The sequence below is a fragment of the Labrus mixtus genome, chromosome 10 (genome assembly GCF_963584025.1).
Source record: "Labrus mixtus chromosome 10, fLabMix1.1, whole genome shotgun sequence".
Taxonomy (NCBI): domain Eukaryota; kingdom Metazoa; phylum Chordata; class Actinopteri; order Labriformes; family Labridae; genus Labrus; species Labrus mixtus.
Window position 1 is genome coordinate 9,895,036 of NC_083621.1, and position 18,142 is coordinate 9,913,177.

At 40.4% G+C, this 18,142-nt stretch overlaps 1 protein-coding gene across 2 annotated transcripts; it reads right to left on the reverse strand.

Moving 5' to 3' along the window:
* Positions 1–1,813: 1,813 nt before the first annotated feature.
* On the reverse strand, positions 1,814–16,940 carry ssrp1a (structure specific recognition protein 1a). 2 transcript variants are annotated; one of them, XM_061048007.1, is made up of 17 exons: positions 16,785–16,940; positions 14,858–15,043; positions 11,971–12,076; positions 11,528–11,721; positions 11,266–11,366; positions 10,973–11,102; positions 10,762–10,865; positions 10,336–10,464; positions 10,020–10,241; positions 8,997–9,069; positions 7,501–7,633; positions 7,354–7,399; positions 7,084–7,213; positions 6,820–6,987; positions 6,038–6,144; positions 5,747–5,954; positions 1,814–2,370 (listed from the first exon to the last, which is right to left on the reverse strand). In XM_061048007.1, exons 1-17 carry the CDS (start codon positions 16,896–16,898, stop codon positions 2,305–2,307), a joined length of 2,217 nt encoding a protein of 738 aa, XP_060903990.1. In that variant the 5' UTR covers positions 16,899–16,940; the 3' UTR covers positions 1,814–2,304. The 2 variants fall into 2 exon arrangements, with proteins under 2 accessions (XP_060903990.1, XP_060903989.1); XM_061048006.1 differs by having other exon boundaries at positions 8,991–9,069.
* Positions 16,941–18,142: the final 1,202 nt, after the last annotated feature.

Consider the following 18,142-nt stretch of genomic DNA (forward strand, 5'->3'; position numbering starts at 1 on the left):
ACTTAAGCTCCCTAGCATCATTAGCGAGGTATTTACGCTACTCTTCCAGTGGCATGTAACACAAACAGCAGGGGTAACTAAGCAGCCATTTTATGCTAGCTTTGTTCTGACTGTAGCTACTTAGTTATCCCATGCATTGTGTTAAGATGACATTTGATCTGACCAGTCCACCCAGATTTCACTAAACATCAAACTTCTCTGTTGCTGATAATAGCTCAGTTTGAAAATGATTTAGGTTGAGCATTGTAATGAGATGTCCCTTCAAGTAAATATGAGGGGTCACTTTCAGCACATCCGGTCAGTATTACTGTGTGAAGAGGTTTTTCAACATCAAACCAACACTGTCCACTGGGGCTGCACCACACATCCGGGAGTGTTGGGCTCTTAAAAACCACTCTCTTCGACCCTTATAAGGCCTTTTACAAACCATTGTACTTAGGCCTCGGACTCCTGTTAGAAACCACTGTCTCTTCAACAGTGACCGGCGTCCTCATCTAACTTGCCGTAATAACGCGCACTCCAAAACCGCCCTGCCTGGTTAAAAGGGCCTAATGCACCACTAGTGTGGATATAAGTCCTATAGGCTCTAGTTGAAGAAAATGACCTCAGAATGTATGAATATATAACTAGACCCACAAAATGTGAAATAATCCCATCCAGTCCTTTGCTCGTGGTCTGCATAAGTGCTCTGTTTCAAATGTGCTCTCCTTGTGATGTCACAGAGGGATTCATGTAAAGAAATCCTCATGGACTGACTCCACCCCCAGCCTAGAGCAAAACTTTTGAGCAGGTTCGCCATTTTTATTCTCGCTACAGAGGGGTGATGTCTATCGTGAAAACTCAGGCGGGGGGGCTCATTGCATTTAAAGAGACACACACACCAAAACGGAGCGTTCTGAGAGAGCTGGTTTATCCAGGGTCACAAACCTCCTCTGGTGCTTGATTCATGTTATATTTTGACCAAAGCACAGCACAGATGTTTCATTTAGACCACAGGGGACTGTTTGAAAAGGTAGAAAAGGGTTATATGTCATCTTTAAGTTAAACACATTAGTAACAGAGACAGTTCCAAGTTTTAATTTCTGATCTTATTGATTTTAACTTTTTTTGCTTTTAACATTTTAATTGTTCTTATTATTTTAACTTTATTTAATTGTATTTTCTTGCCTTTTCACTGCATGTACTTCCTGTTTCACTCTTGCTGTTCTCCCATTTTATTTCTATCTTGCCTCTTTTCTATGCACCATTGCATAGTTTATAGTTTATGGTGCGATTCAACTTTTTGCAGTACAGGCCTCTTGTTTGTGAAGCTCTATGAAGATTACTGACCTACAACTTCAGGGTCCTCTAAATCAGTCTCAACGTTTTTTTAATTTGTTTAACTGGTGCTGGGCAATTTCTATTTCACTTCAGTTCCTTTTACCATTTTTCATTCTGTCAATGCTTTACAATAAGATGTGTATCCTTGTTCTATTTACTGTTTTAAATAGCTGCTTTGAAAAGTGCTTAACAATAAATGTGTGTAACATCAGTCCTTTATGTGAATCAAAATGCTAATTTAACCGAAGCTGAGCTGCTATTTTAAATTCAAAATGAGGAGTGTGATGAAAAGTTCTACAAAGAAGCAGATATCACTTTCAGTGGGTCATTCTTGAGGTAACAATAAGCCTCACTTTTGGGTCAGACAATATAACCAATGAGTGTGTTCAATCTGTGGACACCAAATGTAAAGATGTTTCCAAGCAGTCCTGATAATAAAGCCTCTTTCAATGGATGTTGTAGCCGTGGAGTCATTAAAAAAGCAATGAGAGTATTTTTTTTTATTAAAAATGAGCCATTTATTTATTGAAGCCTGAAAACATGACATTTCAAAACATAAGCCGTTAAGTTCAACTTTTAAATGCTCTACACACGAGGAACAAAATTGTTTAGCATGTGCTCCTTTCTTCCTTTCCACATTAATTCATCAGATAACTCCTACACTTCTCAGTGCTAAGAAAAACTACAAAAACCCTCCCCATGGGTAAAATAGTCAAACCCTTCAAGAATTTTGGGCAAAGCATTACACAAGTATTCCTCCGTTTCACAGATTTTTCCACGGGAATTAACAAACATCAAATACTAAATGAAGCTTGAACAGTCAATAGCTGTATTTGAACTTATAAAAGACACGGAGGAGAAAACAAATACAACTTGTCTGTTGGTGGGTCTGCCAGTCCGTTTGTGTGAATCAACACAGATTGTATGAATGCTTGGTCCTTGGTGTTTGTGTGTACATGTGTGTACATGTGTAGCAGTGTGTGTTTAGTCTGAATCTTCCTCTGAGCTGGCAGGTGTGGATGCAGCCTCCTCCTCCTCCTCAGATTCCTTCTAAAAAAAACAAAAAAAACCAAGAGGGTAAAAAGGGTGTTTGAATGTTAACAAAGACACAATTTTTTCTGTTTCACGAGGCTGTACTTAGATCCTCAGTGTTAAAATGACAACAGTTAAGATGAGATTGTCATTTTATTTGATGTAAAGTCCTTTGGTCAACTCTGTTGTTTTTAAATGTGCTCTATAAATAAAGTTGGATTGGATTGCCTCTTCCACTAATACCTATTTTGGGCTTGCAGTCATCCTGCTTTCTGTCCAAACTATCCGTGATGTAAACCAATATAATACGCAAAAATCTAACTTAAATACTACGGCCTCCACAAGGTTTTCACCTGTTGTCATTCAAGCAAATTTTCTTAGTAGATCACCCGCAAATCGCACATCAACCAAACGTGCAATTATTTGGAGTGAACGCGCAATTTAGTACTCTTTAATATGGAGCTTAGTAAATCAGACCCTTAATGTACTAACATGTTTCTATAACCTCTCTCTCTCTCTCTCTCTCTCTCAATCTTACCTTTAGTTATCTCTGTAGCTCTCCATTGATCAAGCTATCAACTAGTGGTGGGCGATATAACGATCTTAGATCGTGAAGGATTTGAACATGCTGACGATCTGCCAAAGCAGAGGGATCGTAGAACCGGGCTTATGTGTTTATTCTATCATGCTGCAGTTTATGCTCCGACACAGACGCGTCTCCCCCGCAGCGGAGAAAACAAAAACGAAACTCAAGTCCGCAAAAACAACTCCATCCAGGTTATATGCAACTGTTGTGATATTTTTCCAAACCGACACGGCGTGAGCAACAGTTCACTTATCTGCATAGTTTGCTCAGTTACTTTTACATCAATCTGGTGTAGAAATCATCGTACAACAGGCTCCACGTGGGACCTATGAAACGTGCGTATCTGGCTGATCACAGCGTACGCATGACTGGGTGTTGATAAGTGTGGCAGCTGGAAACGATGGTCATTTAAATACCACGCCCCTATTTATTCACGGTTTAGCTGTCCTCGCCCCCAGAGTTTACGGCATGGAGACACGTAATACGGCAAAAAAAGAGAAACAAGATATGACCTGAGTGACACCATAACAGAGAGAAGTAAAGAGGAATAGCATTGTGTTGTCTGGCAGCCTGAAATTTAGGATTAAAGCATGTCAGAAGAAATACACATGCATGAAATCTCAACAGCGTTGGTGTGGATAACCGAACCAATAATTAATTTAAACATCTGTGATATGTAACGTACATAATCTAGTCTATAACATAATGAAATTTTTATAATTTTTTATAAAAATTTTTACCAAACGCTGTGTAATGTTCACTTCTCATCCGATTAGCTTTCTTTCCAAACATAAGAATTTAACACAAGAAGGTCCCGACTCTGTCTTACAGCCCCGGGATTTCTTCATTCGTTATTATGTCACATGTTGTCTGGCCTATGTGCGTCTGCTGTGCGCAATTACGCATGTGGCACATCAGCATATTTATTATTTAAATCTCCGGACATGCCGATTAGTTATGATCTAATGTTGATGTTCTGTATTCCTAAATATTTCATATTTCAGAGGCTAAAAGTTGTATTTAGTATCCTCTGGAAAGTTTTTCTGTCATTTTAAATTAACTGTTTTTAGTTTTTCTGTTTTAATTTGTCTCAGTATTTTCTGCAGTGATATTCCTGTGCGCATGAACGTTAGCATGTAATTACCGAAAGCAGCCTCTCTAATCTTTAATCTGTAAAGTAAATTGATTAAACAAACATAAAATCATTCATAAAATATAACACAACTAAAGAAATCACCCGACAGCTCACGCTGCTCCACATTATTTAAAAAGCAATGTAGCCTACAGAGATCGTTTGAGGTGGAGCGTAATATAAAATACATTTTAGATGCCATATCTTATCTAACAGTAAATCTGTGAACCTCTATCCTTCTTAACAAGCACTTTTATAGTGTGATCTAATTATTCTCCAACACAGACAGATTCACTGCACTGCAAGTCCACACTGAGTTGAAAATGTACGTACACGAGATGAGACCTGACGCTCACGTCCAAATTGATAAGTGCCGAACTTTGCGTGGAAATGACCGTACACCCATTTTTCTGCCGTACGTACATTTGATAAGTGAGGGCCATTGTGTGCAGCAGGCAGGTGAGAGTGAGTAACCATGGTGACTGTCTGTCTGTCAATCAACAACAATCATTCTGTATTGTTTGATTATATATAAACCAAACTAAAGTTAGTCCAATGATGTCATAAAAAACAAAGCCTATGAACACTGGCTGCAGGTATATGAAGCTACAGCTGTAGGAATTCTGCAGAGCTAAAATAGAACAGAAACACAAGAACTTGAAGTCGACCTGTTTTTAAATGAATGCATCTCTGCGTAAAAATGTTCCTGATGAACACAAAAAGAGGATACTATCACTGTTTCACAAGTCCTCTCTTAGAGTGCCTTGGTAAGCAAAGAGCATGCAGCAGAGCCACAATGCTGCAAATTCCATTTAGGACGGCGACCTTTGTTGCACATCATATTCTCCTCTCTCCCCTCCATTTCCTGTCTGCCTCTTCACTGCTCAAATGTACAATTAAGGCAATTTAGACATCCAGATGCATTTAGATATAACACAGTTTGGTATAAAAACCCTGGACCATGAGCAGCTTTTAATCTGTTTGTTTTGAATCACACACATGTTTGGTTCTTTTTCTAGCAAAAATTGACAGTTGATTATTCTAGAGAGAATAAATTAGAACTGCTAACACAGCTGCATGTGTTTGGTCTAATTGTCCAGTACCAGAGGACTACTTCATGTTAACCATATCACTAAGAGTGGTTAAACCTTAATGCAGGGGTCTCCAACAGGTAGCCCGGGCAGGTTTTCAGTAGCTCACCTATAGGTTGACCGACTGTGTTAAAAATTAAAATAAAAATCGGACGACGGTAAATGCATCTCTTCCCACTATTCATATATTTGGCCCATAAAAACAAGTATGAAGTACTAATGTTTTCTTGGACATTGATGTGAATTTAAGATTATTGATAAGCATTGGCTTATTGCAATTTCACACATGTACAAACAGTAGCTTAATTCAGCTGAGCTATGTAAATAAATGCAAGCAATTTGATGCAAGTAGCCCTTGGCCACTTTAATTTTTTGAAAGTATCTCTCAGATGAAGAAAGGTTGGAGACCCCTGCCTTAATGCATATATGATGCCGTTAAATTGATACACATCTATCAATGTGGCTGACTGAAGCGAGTGATGTCTGAATGTTGTGGTGCAACAGAGGACAAGTACATGAGGATCAATCTCATAACAGTTCCTTCTGCAGGAACCATTATCTGTCTGATATCATTACTGGCTTTACCTTCTTCCTCTTGGACTTGCTCTTGTGGTCAGAGTCTGATGAACTCTCACTGGTCTCGATAAACTCTTTACTCTTGAAGCTGTCGTTGCCGCCTCCTCCTCCTCCTCCGCCTCCTCCTCCTCCTCCTCCTCCCCGCTCCTTGTCCTTATCGCCACCGGAAGATTTCCTCTTCTTCTCCTCCTTCTTGCCTCCAGACTTTCTACTCTCTCTAAAGGATGAGAAGAAGAAAAAAAGGTTTTTGACTTGTTGTGATAAGAATCCAAACATGAGTTTCAGTTTTTGACATCTTACTTCTTTGAAGAGGGGGTTGCTCCACTGCCGCCGCCGCCGCTCTCTAAATACTCTTTCTTTGCTTTGTCGTACTGCTTCTTGGCCTCTCCAGCCTTGCCTTCCCACTCCTAAAGAGAGAACACGGACGATTAAACAAAGCATCATGGATAAAGACACATTCTTCACACTACTTTAGATGAAGCTTAAGCTCATTTCTGATAGAGTTGTTCATGTTCATGGCTCATGTTTAACATCTTTCAAAAGAGATGGGGGTCGGAGAAAAAACTCAATCAAAAAATAAATGCATTTTCCAGTCTTTTTTTCTGACTTTAAAAGTTTAAATAGCAGGTATTCAATGTTTCCAACAATGACCAAAAAATGTATAGGATTCACTCTGCTATGAATGCAGACATGGGAGCATGTCATAGAAGAATTAGTGAATGAATAAAGCTTTGCATACAACTTAAGATAACTGGACTTATTTAAGAAATATCATAATTAATTAAGATGACCAAAATGGAAAGCTCTTAAAATTTTCTGAAGTAGAGTTTGAATTTGAAATGTTAACTAAAGTCTTAATGCATCTTCAATAGATTTACATTTTCACATTATGATTATGCGGACAGCACTGACTCTTGCTGCTTTTAAATCATTAGTCATTAAAACACAAAGTTCCCAATGTGTCAGAGTCTCAGTCTCATAGAAAACCTAAATGTAAAATGCAAACTTTCAAAGTGAAATATCTAATGTTGAGGTCAATAACTAAAGTAAATTCATTAATAAAGACATATTTAATATCTCACCTCCTTCTCTTCTTTGCCAATTTGTCTCCACATCTCTCCAGCCTTCTTGGAAATCTCAGTGATGGAGATTCCCGGGTTCTCAGACTTGATTCTCTCACGACTGGAGTTGAGCCACAGCATGTAGGCACTCATCGGTCTTTTAGGGCCACCGGTTTCTTTCTTCTTCTTCTACGCTCAGTGAACAAAGGATGGAAATAGTCAGATACATTTGATCAATTTCTCAGATATTTCTCTCATGTTTCCCCCATACCAACTGTTCTCTACCTCTCTGCGTGGTTTCCTCTCTTTTTTCTCCTTCACAACTTTGACTTTTTTGACCTTCTTCTTTGCGCCATCATCCTCACTGTCGTCCCCGTCATCACTGCTGTCACTTGCGGAAGCGTTGCTGTCGTACCTGATGGACACACGTAAGGAAACAAGACGAGTTTTGTAAGCTTAAAGAAAGAGGCAAAGATGAAAGGAAGAAAAGCTGATGAAACTAACATTCTGTTCTTGGAGTAATAAATATTGAAATTAAAGGGAAAAGTCACTCACTCTTCTGCAATGTCATCATCTTCTTCTCCGGGGTTAAACGACTCATCTACAGAGGAAAGAGGGACAGAGAAGCACCAGATCAAATCATTGCATATCTTAAACTCAACATGTTTGATCTACCTCTGTGTAACAGGGACTCTTACTCACCGCTTTCACCCTCTGAATCATTGCTGTCATTGCCCTCCTCTCTGATCTTGCCCTCAGCCTTCATCCTCTCCAGGTAGGCGTCATGCTGGTCTTCGTCTGAGTCACTGTACTCGTCAATTTTACCCTTCATGCCCTGAAAACAAATTTCTCTGTCAAAATACAGCACTGACATATGGATCTATTCCATCACCTGCAATCAACCATTACTTTAATAATGATTAATCATTAGACATCACAACGTAAGAAAAAGTTATTTTAAAAAATGCTCTTCAGGATCAAAACGTTGCTCTGTCTAAATAAAATTGCCATTGGGAGCTGAACAGTGATCAGACCCGTCTTTTTTCTGCAGTAATTAAATGAAATAAACACAATGCTTTGTATTTTAAGTACTGCTCTTGAAGCCAGTTTTAGATCAACCTTTCACTTATTGTCCAAGTCCTATTAAGCAAACTCGTTTAACTGCAACTATGATTTGTAAATAGCTCAAAGATATGTGATGAAAGGAGTCTGATGTTCCCATGAAGGTGTCGTTATGTGAGCTTTGATAAATAGAATAATGCAGCAACAAAAAGATTACTTAAAGCTACCAGCTCCCCAAAGTAAAAAATAAAAGTGTCACTTCAGAACAAGTTGGTTGTCACAAGTCGTTCTTGGATGAGGCTTGACGTCTTTGTCTTCACTTGTTTCCCGTTCAGCGCAACATCCTGGACCTGTTTAGGCTGGTTGTATTGTATTGTGAAATCAAGTCTTTCCTTATTAAATCCCACCTCTATTTCCAATCTCCATGCATCAGTACCTGTGTATGCCACAGGATATACAGTACGACCAATCATTAAAGCTTTCTAACACAAACAGGAAATGGAGAGCAGGCCCATTCATTTTGATTGACCTACTCTGCTGAACATATCACCATGGCAACAGATGGCCAATTTACGAGTGGAGACTGATTTGGTGCTCAGACATTGTTGTCACACAGACCAGGAAGTTGTACGTGTCAACAGACAGCATAGAGCGTAATCAGCACTGCCTGAGTTCAGGAGGTGGTCATGATGACAGCTGTGTCAAGTGTTAAAGCACACCAAAAGCCCCAAGGCCACACATTAGCCAGCACGATGCAAACAAACCCACACACACCTAAACACTCAGTTATTACGGTCCCACGCTCTTTCAACACCATGATTAGGCATAAATCACCCAGATTTGATCAGATTCAAAACCATCTGTATCGGTAACATCCAACACAGTCCTGAGTTACACACACACCCCCACACACGCACGCAGCAGCATACCATGCAAGCAGAGATCACTCCACACAAATAAAAGAGCCTTGTCCACACACATGACGCCCGTTACCATACCCACCTTCTTCTACAGGGCACACGGACAGACACACAGAAGAAGGGCAACAAGCATCAATATCTCTGATGGAAGTTTTACAGAACTCGTATCATGAATCTTCTCCTCACTGGAGGGGGTTTTAACGACAAAACACTTACCTCTTTGAATCCTCTGTTCTTGATGTTGAGCTTCTTGGCGTTAACAAAGTCAAACAGTTTGCCGTACTCTTCCCTAAGAGGAAAGCAGAATGACAGGGTTATAAAGTAAAGGATAGATAATACAGAGAAGAGAAAGATGAGCCATCTCATTTATGTTTCACTATGAACATTTCAATTCATATCTTTGCCTACACTTAAAACTGTTTAAAGTTTAATAACAGATCAATCCGCAGGTACCTGCACGGGGCTTTGGCCTGACAACGATGGTTATTGTTCTTACTCTCAGTTACATTGGGTGACACATTTACTGTTCGTCTGCTTTCAAGTTTGGTCTGCAAAATGAATGCAGCTATGCATAAAAGAATAACACAATTCTTTGGATTTTAGTTATAGTTAAAACCAAAATCCAAACGTGGGGGCGGGACTCATTCTTACTTTTGATACTGCTGTTTGTTTTATGTTCCGTTTGTGCCTTTCTCCCCTCTCTGTTGTGTCTTCCCAGGATCTACAGATTTGTCGATCAGGAGCTCTGTGCTAACTTCTGAAAGGAGAGGCTTTAGGAGGGGGCCTGTTGTGTTATGTTGGGTCAGTTTGTGGGGTAGTTGTTCGCCCCATGGTTCCGCCTTAGGTCGCAATGACATACACTTTAGTCATAATGTTTTAGCCAGCAAAATTATTCACATTAAGGATTTTAACGCCTTAAAAAGTTTTGGCCATTTGGACCCAAAGAAACTATTTGAGTGTATAGACATTTCTGGTATATTAAAGAAGGATACTGAGTCCTGTTAAAGCTTACTACAAGTTTCTGATCAATGTCTGCCATGTGGTCAGGTTCGATTTAGTTTTCCACCGGTCACATTTTTTTTAATTTTCAAATTAAAATAATGTGTAAAAAGGATTAAGAGATTAATGTGAATGAGAGTTATGAATAAACATGTTTCTCTTTAATAAATACCGATATATTTAATCATCTTGATAGAATACGGGATGTCCGTGTGCTTAAAACAGAGTTTGTCTCCTCACCTCTCAATGCTGCTGAAAGTGTACTGATTTCCTTGCTTTGTCTCGATCTCAAAGTCAAAGGATCGCGTTGTTGTGGTGCCTCGAGCAAAGTTGACGCAGGAGATCTCCTCGAAGCGCAGGTGGACTGGGGGCTTGTGGACATAGATGAAGCCCCTCTCCAGGGGGTAGAGGAGGCCTGAGGACGCCTTGTAGGAGCAGGTGATGCACTGAGCCCCAGAATGACTGAAGAAATGTGGCATTTTTAGCAAGATATGATATAGATATATAAATAATATATAGAGAAAATGTGTTTTCAATGCTTCTACTGGATGATTACCCCTGGAAGTTTCCGGGCACAGTGATCTTTCGGTTGACGAGAGCCTTCATCACTCTGCTAACCATTTCATACAGAGATCCAGACATGTTTTTACTCAGTTTGCCCTCATAGCGGCGCTCCACGTCCTCTCTGATGGACACACATAGGACAGGACAGGGTTCATTATCTTAAAGAGTGGCACCTTGAGCGCTTTCTGGGGTTTATAAGAAGCAATACAAAGTAGAGAGGAGGCTCCACTCTCAAACGATAACACAGAGACATAACGCCTCCAGGCCTCTGGCTCTCTCTAGTGGACTCACGCTTCACAACACCAGAAAGAGCATCTTCAATACATAAAGTTTGTCCTAACATAAAGATGGTTTATCACAACTATAGCTCTACTTGCAGCCCATAAAATCCTGCTGTCTTTCACTCTCAAAAACTCACTCGCTCATGTTGAGGGTGAGGCTGAGGTCCTCTTCCTTGGAGAAGAGCAGGATGAGAAAGTGATAACGCGTTTGACCCTGCTTGATTGGAGGATCCAGACTGATCTATAAAAACATTACAAAAAGAAAAGAACAGTATAAAAGGGTGTGAGAAGGATCGGGAGAAACAGCAGGGAACATGCTTATCCAGGGTACAAAGAAAGTCCACTTACAACAAAGAACATCTGCCTCTGATCCTTGTGAGGCAGCAAGAATAGACGGAGGACGGTGGTGTAGGGAATCTTGTAGTCGAAGGTCTTACCATGGAGGTGAAGGAAAGTCGGATATATACGGATATCATATCTGTGTGAAGAAACAAAGAGAGATAAGAGAGTAGCCAAGACAAGCGGCCAATGTGGCTTCTACTGAAACATGCTACAAACATTTCAGGGTTAGTGGAAGCTTGGAAGAATAATATTTAAATGAAAAAATCTGGGAATGACTTTGCTTTGTGTGGATCTTTTACCTTCCTCTGGGTGTGAGACACTGCAGCTCTTTGAAGATACACACAGCATCTCCTGTGGCCTGGATGACATCAGCCTTAGACAACACACTCTGGGCAAATGCCTGCAGCAAACACATACACAAATATCTTCTTTCAATGACTCGGTAGGCTGTGAAACTGAATTGCCCTTCTGAGACTGATAAAGTTGTCTGAATCTGAATCAAAGGAGGATAAAAACTGAGAGAAACACTTCTAGAAAAGGATTAAGGCCGTCCTTCTTTACCTCAACAGGGTCTTGCCTTTCATCAGACTGGCTGGGTGGGACGTAGAATCGGACCTCCATAAGGGAGACCTCCGTGTCGTCATTCTGGTGAAACTCCAGAGTGACTTCGTTCTTCCCCGTGGCGCACTGGGATACGTTGGCCAGCGGGATCTCAAATGCTGAATTGTCATTCACGTCAAATGATAACAGCGGCCCTGCACAGGAAGAGGGGAGGAAGAAAGAGAGAGAAAAACTGGTGTCAGTGGTAAATCATCCTTTGTTGTTCCTAAAAGAGAAAGAAGTCCTGATGGATAAAAATACATGTTGAATCTTTGAGAAATAACTGATATGTCATTGCAGGAGCTCATTTTCACGCCGCTCTTAGTTTTCAGAACAAAATAAAAAATCTTTATGTGAGAGAATAATTGTTGATCAGATTGTTGAGTATGCATGTTTGTTTTTACCTGAGAACTTTGCTGTTCCCCAGTTCCATCCTTTTACACACATGTCTTTCTCTGTCAGCTCCACCTTGTAGTTAGTCTTGAAAAACTCGGAAATCTTCTCAAAGTCCTGATGGAAAAAAGGTAGCAGCGAGAACCGAGAGTTAGAGGTGTCTGGGGGCACAGGGTAAAGCAGAACATTAAGTTGACAGGAGCGGAACGGATGAAGAGTAAGAAGAAAGAAAAATGGAAAATGGAAAAGAGGAAAGGTTTTAAGGAACTAAGGCAGTATCACACTGTCACTACATGGGTCAAAACCAAGACAAACAGCCTCAAAAAAGGAGTGAGGGGATGGAGGGCTAATTAATCACAATGCAATTATAGCCGCGCCCGCCGCTGAGGCCACTTGGGAACACTGGAGGTGAATGTAATCCATCCGCCCTGTCTATCCTCTTCCCCTACACACCGCCACTGACAATCAGCCTGTTTATTTATCCTGCAGGCCTGCTTAAAACTGGAGAGGACACACACTCACACACAGCAACAAACACATGCTTAATCACACACACACACACACACAGGCGGTGTCTTAGTAGAACACACACATACATACACATGTGGAAGTAATTGCAGTGTGTATGTGTGCAGACTAAAGAATGAGATTCTGTGGGAAAGAGAGTTTAGGCACCTGGATATCTGCCTGTCCATAAGGTTATTACAGCCAATTAGAGCGCAGAGCTAGTGTGTGCAAAAGTGTGCGAGCGTGTGTGTTTTCAACACAGTTCATTAGGATGTTTGTGAGCCTGGATTAAGATGTGATTTAGATAGAGAAGCATGTGTGACCAGATGTGAGAATTCATAAAAAATATGCTGAAGTGCCTGTTTGTGTTAATTTGTAACAAAACAAAACAGTGTGCAAAAGTCTGAGAGAGTGAATATGTGTGTATGAGTGTGTGTGTGTTCATTCCCTGTGTCCTCATCAGGCCTGCTGGTGAGTGTTTCCCACCTCCTCATTACAGCTTTGGCAGATTTTCTGTTTAGCTCATTTAATCATAATAAACACAGGCTCCCCCACCATCCCTCCACACACACACACACACACACACACACACACACACGCGCACACACACACACACACACACACACGCAGATATACGAGCAAACCAGCTCTCTCAACATCATTCAGTCTGCAGTTTAAAAAACAAGAAACAAGTAGTAGTTGGATTTAACATGTTGGACAGGTGCTGAACTGATATCTGTGTGTTATAGATTACATGTTTTTAAACAGCAACAAGTTTAACAACTATGATAATTAGTCACACTTGCTATGTGAGATATTATAAAGGGGTAAGCAGCATGTTACATGTTGTTGACGGGCAGTGGCTGCTGGTATATGGTAGAAAGACGTAACTGTCATTACTCCTTCTATTCTGGCACCCAACAACATAACAAGATGACCTTTCACTCCTACGTCGCATGCTACCCTGTGGTGGCGATTCTCTCTCGTTAAGCTTTGTTTTGCCACAGTGCTTGAGGTGCTTCCACACCTCCAATTTAAAAAGACGGTGGTGTGTCCTCAATTTCAAAATCTTGCTCTGCCAACCGCCTCTGCTCTACAGCTGCTGACGCTCACGATATTATTGCAATTCTATTTTCAGAGTACCGATGTGAATCTTGACACCTTTGAATCAATTTATCATGATTAATCTTTACATCCCTAATGAGTTACATTGAAAACCTCGGGCTAAAGGGTGTTAACAATGGCTGTTTGAGTCATTCTAGCGTGTGAAAATGTAATGCAGACAATACATTAATAGAATAGATCGGCTGGTGACCAGAATAAGCAATAAAATAAAATGTCAGTGACTGTAAAACTATACAATATGAATGCCTCTTCACTCCCTGCTCCGCCAGCTGACAGTTACAGGTCAGCAACAAATCCGACTCTCTGGCAAAGGGTCAACATCTTGCTCAAAGACACTTTATCGGGACAGATGCATCAAAGCTTCTGTCCGGCTCGCCAGCAGCTAAACCTTCCGCCAACTTCCGATTACTGACGCTGGCTGTGGGATCATAAACAATGACATCACACCCTACGCTCTGAGACAAGAGGATTCATCTCCCCCCCCCCCCCCACCAAAAAAAATATGCTGATTAACCCCAGGAGACGCAGCCACTCAAGAGTCCAGGTTTTACCCGCCCCTCCATCCCAGTTTTTAACTTGTGTGCTGACAATCCCCGTACACTCAGAGCAGGAGGGCAAAGAAAAAAAATACAGTGATAAAAAACAAACACAACCGCAATTTTTTTTCCTTGTCTGTCCTCTGAGCCAAATTGTTTCAGTGGATTGACATAAACACTGACTCACATGAGCCGATGATTACACTGTTTATGGAACACACATGCTAGCGCTGGTTTCCCTCATTAATCCCATTAGGAGCTCTGGAGAGAAGAGCCGACTCATTCACATACTTTTGTTAGCAATACACACACACACACACCACACTCAAGTGGTGGCCTTTTCTCAAGATGATAGTGTTTAATTCTGTGTCAATGTTTGATATATGATGGAGGTTGGTCATCTGTGGTGGCCCTGTTTTGTTTCTTCACATTACTTGATATAAACACAGCAGTGTGTGACCGTCTGTAATATTCCACTGTTGCCTTGTTCTCCCTCTGAGGAAGGTAACAATCATTTCCCAGAAACAGACAAATACAACCAGGGGGAAAATTTGGAATCTATTGACATTTGACAACAGGAAAATGAGAACAACATGAGAGTGAAAATTAGAGCCCGCTCAATTATGAACATTAAAAAAAACTGTAAAATCACTGCTTGATTGCAAAAAGAAAAAAGGTTAACAAGCAGACTGCTGGTACTGTATGTCAAAAACATAGAAGCTACACTCACTGTGTCCCTGAAGCCGTCATATTTGTAAACATGTCCCGTGCTGGTGCTCAGCTTGATGCCGTGACCTAAACACACTCGTCTCCACTGGGCATGGTTGAGCTCACCAGCTGGGATGCTGTCCACCTTCCCCGTCTTGCTGCTCTTATAAACCACATTTTGTTTGCTGAAACGCAGCCGTCCATCATTCTGGAAAGACAAAGCAGGTACAGGGCTTGTGTTAAAACAAAAGGTTCTTGAATTCCCTTGAAAGATTGTTTAAAGGAAGGCTGAGAACCGGCACAGTAATCAATTATGACAACATTTTACAACATTTAACAACCGAGTCATATTTGAGGTGAAATTGTCTCTTGTTCCAGTATTTTCCAAGTCAACATTTACTGGTTTTCTGAGTCATGACACTAAGCTAATGTTTGGGTTTCAGACATAACAAACAATTTAAAGCAGAGAACTTAGGCTGGTGTAATTTTCCTCAACCGTACATTTCACAGACCAGAAGACTACTTAACAGCACGTTAGGCAGATGAAAAGATAATATTAATAATAACTGTAAGTTTCTGTCCTGAATAAAAGTTTAACTCTAAATCTGATAATCAAAAACCTGTGCTGTCTGTATCAACCTTTCTGTAGAACTCAACCGCTTCTGGGTAATTAATTCAATACTGCTATAAATGTGAACCTTTACCATCATATTGGACAGCCTCAGTTAATACCAATACGGTTAATCCCAGAAAATTCATGTCTAGTTTAAACAGAAATGATCAGATTATTTTTTTTCTTCCAGGTGTTAATTCTGTTATGTAGTCTTGAGTATTGGCTGATACTGAGTACTTCTCTCTGATACCAGCAGGAAAAAAAGATTATAGGTGGAATAAAGTTAATACTAATATACAGTATTGCTGGCTTTAACAGACATGACACTTTCTGATAACACTCAGTGTCCCTGCTCTGTTGTTTTTTTTACTTTTTCTTATCTAAAATCAGTATTTCCCCCCTCTTTAAATCATTAGCTCCAAGTGGCATAATATATATATTTTCTGTGTATGCCCCTACTTTAGTGAAGAAGAGAAACAAATCCATTGTAGGGTGTGCTAATGAATTATGATATTGGGTTGCAGTAACTGCTGTCTCGCCAATCCCAAATTCTGCATTTTAGGAGTTAGAGTCGACACTTTATGAACTATTTCTAGAATTAGATCAGCTCTCATATGTCATTTGTTTTTGCTTAAACTACACAACATGACATTTCAATATTTTACTAATTTTACAGGTAGAACTTTTACACCTTTACCTTAATACCAAGACTGTTATAAAACATTTATTCTCGTAATAATACTACAGTACTGAACTGGTATCACGGCTTTAAAGAGTTTATAATAAAGTGCAGCCTATTTATAGTACAGTGTTTGCCCTAGGTTTACAGCGTTGTGGGGGGGTGGGGACAAGCCGACACGACGACACAAACACTTGAAGGAATCTTGGTGTTCATGTGTTACTTTTAATGACAGCTGTTCTTTTCTATCGGAAAGGTATCCTTAAATGACTTCTTTCCCTGATTTCCGACTCTATCCACTATCCTATGTCTACAATAAAGGCACAAAAAGCCCAAAAATCAATCTTAAAATTAACAAGAAAATTACTTGACCTTCAGGGGGGGCCGGCAGGGGAAACACTGTAGTATACTAACTTATTTCCAGCATTAATTATCTCTACCACGCTTACAAGGCAGTGAAGTTTGAATACTTTAAGATTGTATTAACCTCTATTCTCTTGCTTAACAGACAGATTTGTCGTATTTGCCCTCGAACAAACTGGCAATTAAAATACTATTAACATACAGTGTGATGCACAACTATAAAACCCCAGAACATATACACCTAGGCTTCAATTTATCTTTCCCCCAGAAGAGGCATTAATGGGGGACACTGACCCAGGAGCCTTTGACTTCCTGATAAATCTCGTTGAACTCCAGTGTGTCTCCCATCTCAGCTTCTGAGGCTCTGAAGAAAACAGAAGAAAGTGCATTTAAGTTATATAGACACATTCAGAGACCTTATGGCAAGCATGCAATGTATCCCTATCCCTAGAATGGGATTGTGTTAATCTAGAAACTATCATTTTCATTGATTTCGCAGTTTATTTCAGCAACTAGTCAGTCGTGTGGAGACCTTTGTGACTCTCAGACTGATGAATGAAAGGGAGAGATAGACCTATTGTTCTGTCATGATGCGAGAACCAAAAGCCATCTGTGGTGGCGCAGATCATAATTAAAGTGTTTTTTTTTTCTTTCAAATTGAACTACTGTTATTTATCACTGTAATTTAAAGCATTTCTGACCATAAATCTCCCCCACTTGAAGCACCGCGCAGGGCTCACAGCTAACAAAGATAGCACACAGTTCATGTCGTCGACTGTTAAAAGTCATTTTCTAAACCACATGTTATTCCTTCAGGTGTTCAGCTGTTTGTTAAAGGTTAAGAAACACCTTTATATCTCACTATTATATAACATTAAAGTTATTTTGTTTCCGCGCTGCACCGTTCACAATAGCTAGGCTACACTGAGCGGCGCTTCTTTTACTGACCGACGACGCCCGGACTTCTATATCGAACCCACGCGCAACGACACCGCCCCCGATAGACGCACCGTGTACATCAAATCGAGCGCTCCAGCAGAGGTAGGCCGGTGTAAAGAAATGTATGTGATGTTCAGAGTACATTTGGACACGTAATAGCAACACATACACGCAAAGGTAGACTATAATCCCATGTAAGAAACCTTAGTGAGGAAATAATGTGCCGTAACAAGCTAAAGTATCGAATTAGAAAACTTCGTGGCTTACTGTCAATGCAGTGTGCAGCTTCGCCTGTTTCCCGCGTGTAGCATCGAGAGCTAGCACTACGTCACAGGAAGAAACTGAGATGTGTTTATTTACTTCCGGTTTTGGTGAAAGATGTATTTTAAGGAATGAATCGAGAACAATGAACACGTAAAACACAAACGCTCCTGGCTGGTATACGCAAGCACAGGAGCTCCTTAGACGTTCACCTTCTGTCAGAAAACAGAGACTTTCTAATGTCCTTTTTCTTTTTCTTTAAACACACACTTGTTCATGAGTCCACGCGGACGGGCAGGCTGCAGTGGCGACTTGTCACCACTGGGTGGCGCACAACACATCTGCTAAAATAAACCAGGTGTTTTTCTGTTCTAGTCTTTTTCACTGATACGTTTTCTTACTTTCTTGTCTTGTCTTTTTTTTTTATCCTTGTTTTCTTTTTATCTCCCCTT

What these genes read in the sequence shown, in the direction of transcription:
- ssrp1a (XM_061048006.1), bottom strand. Translation starts at nt 16,898, where the DNA reads ATGTGTCTATATAACTTAAATGCACTTTCTTCTGTTTTCTTCAGAGCC. An exon ending in AGGAAGTCAAAGGCTCCTGG is followed by an intron (nt 15,044 to 16,784) that starts GTCAGTGTCCCC and finishes TTGTCTTTCCAG; the next exon opens with AATGATGGACGGCTGCGTTT. An exon ending in TGTCTCACACCCAGAGGAAG is followed by an intron (nt 11,103 to 11,265) that starts GTAAAAGATCCA and finishes TTCTTCACACAG; the next exon opens with ATATGATATCCGTATATATC.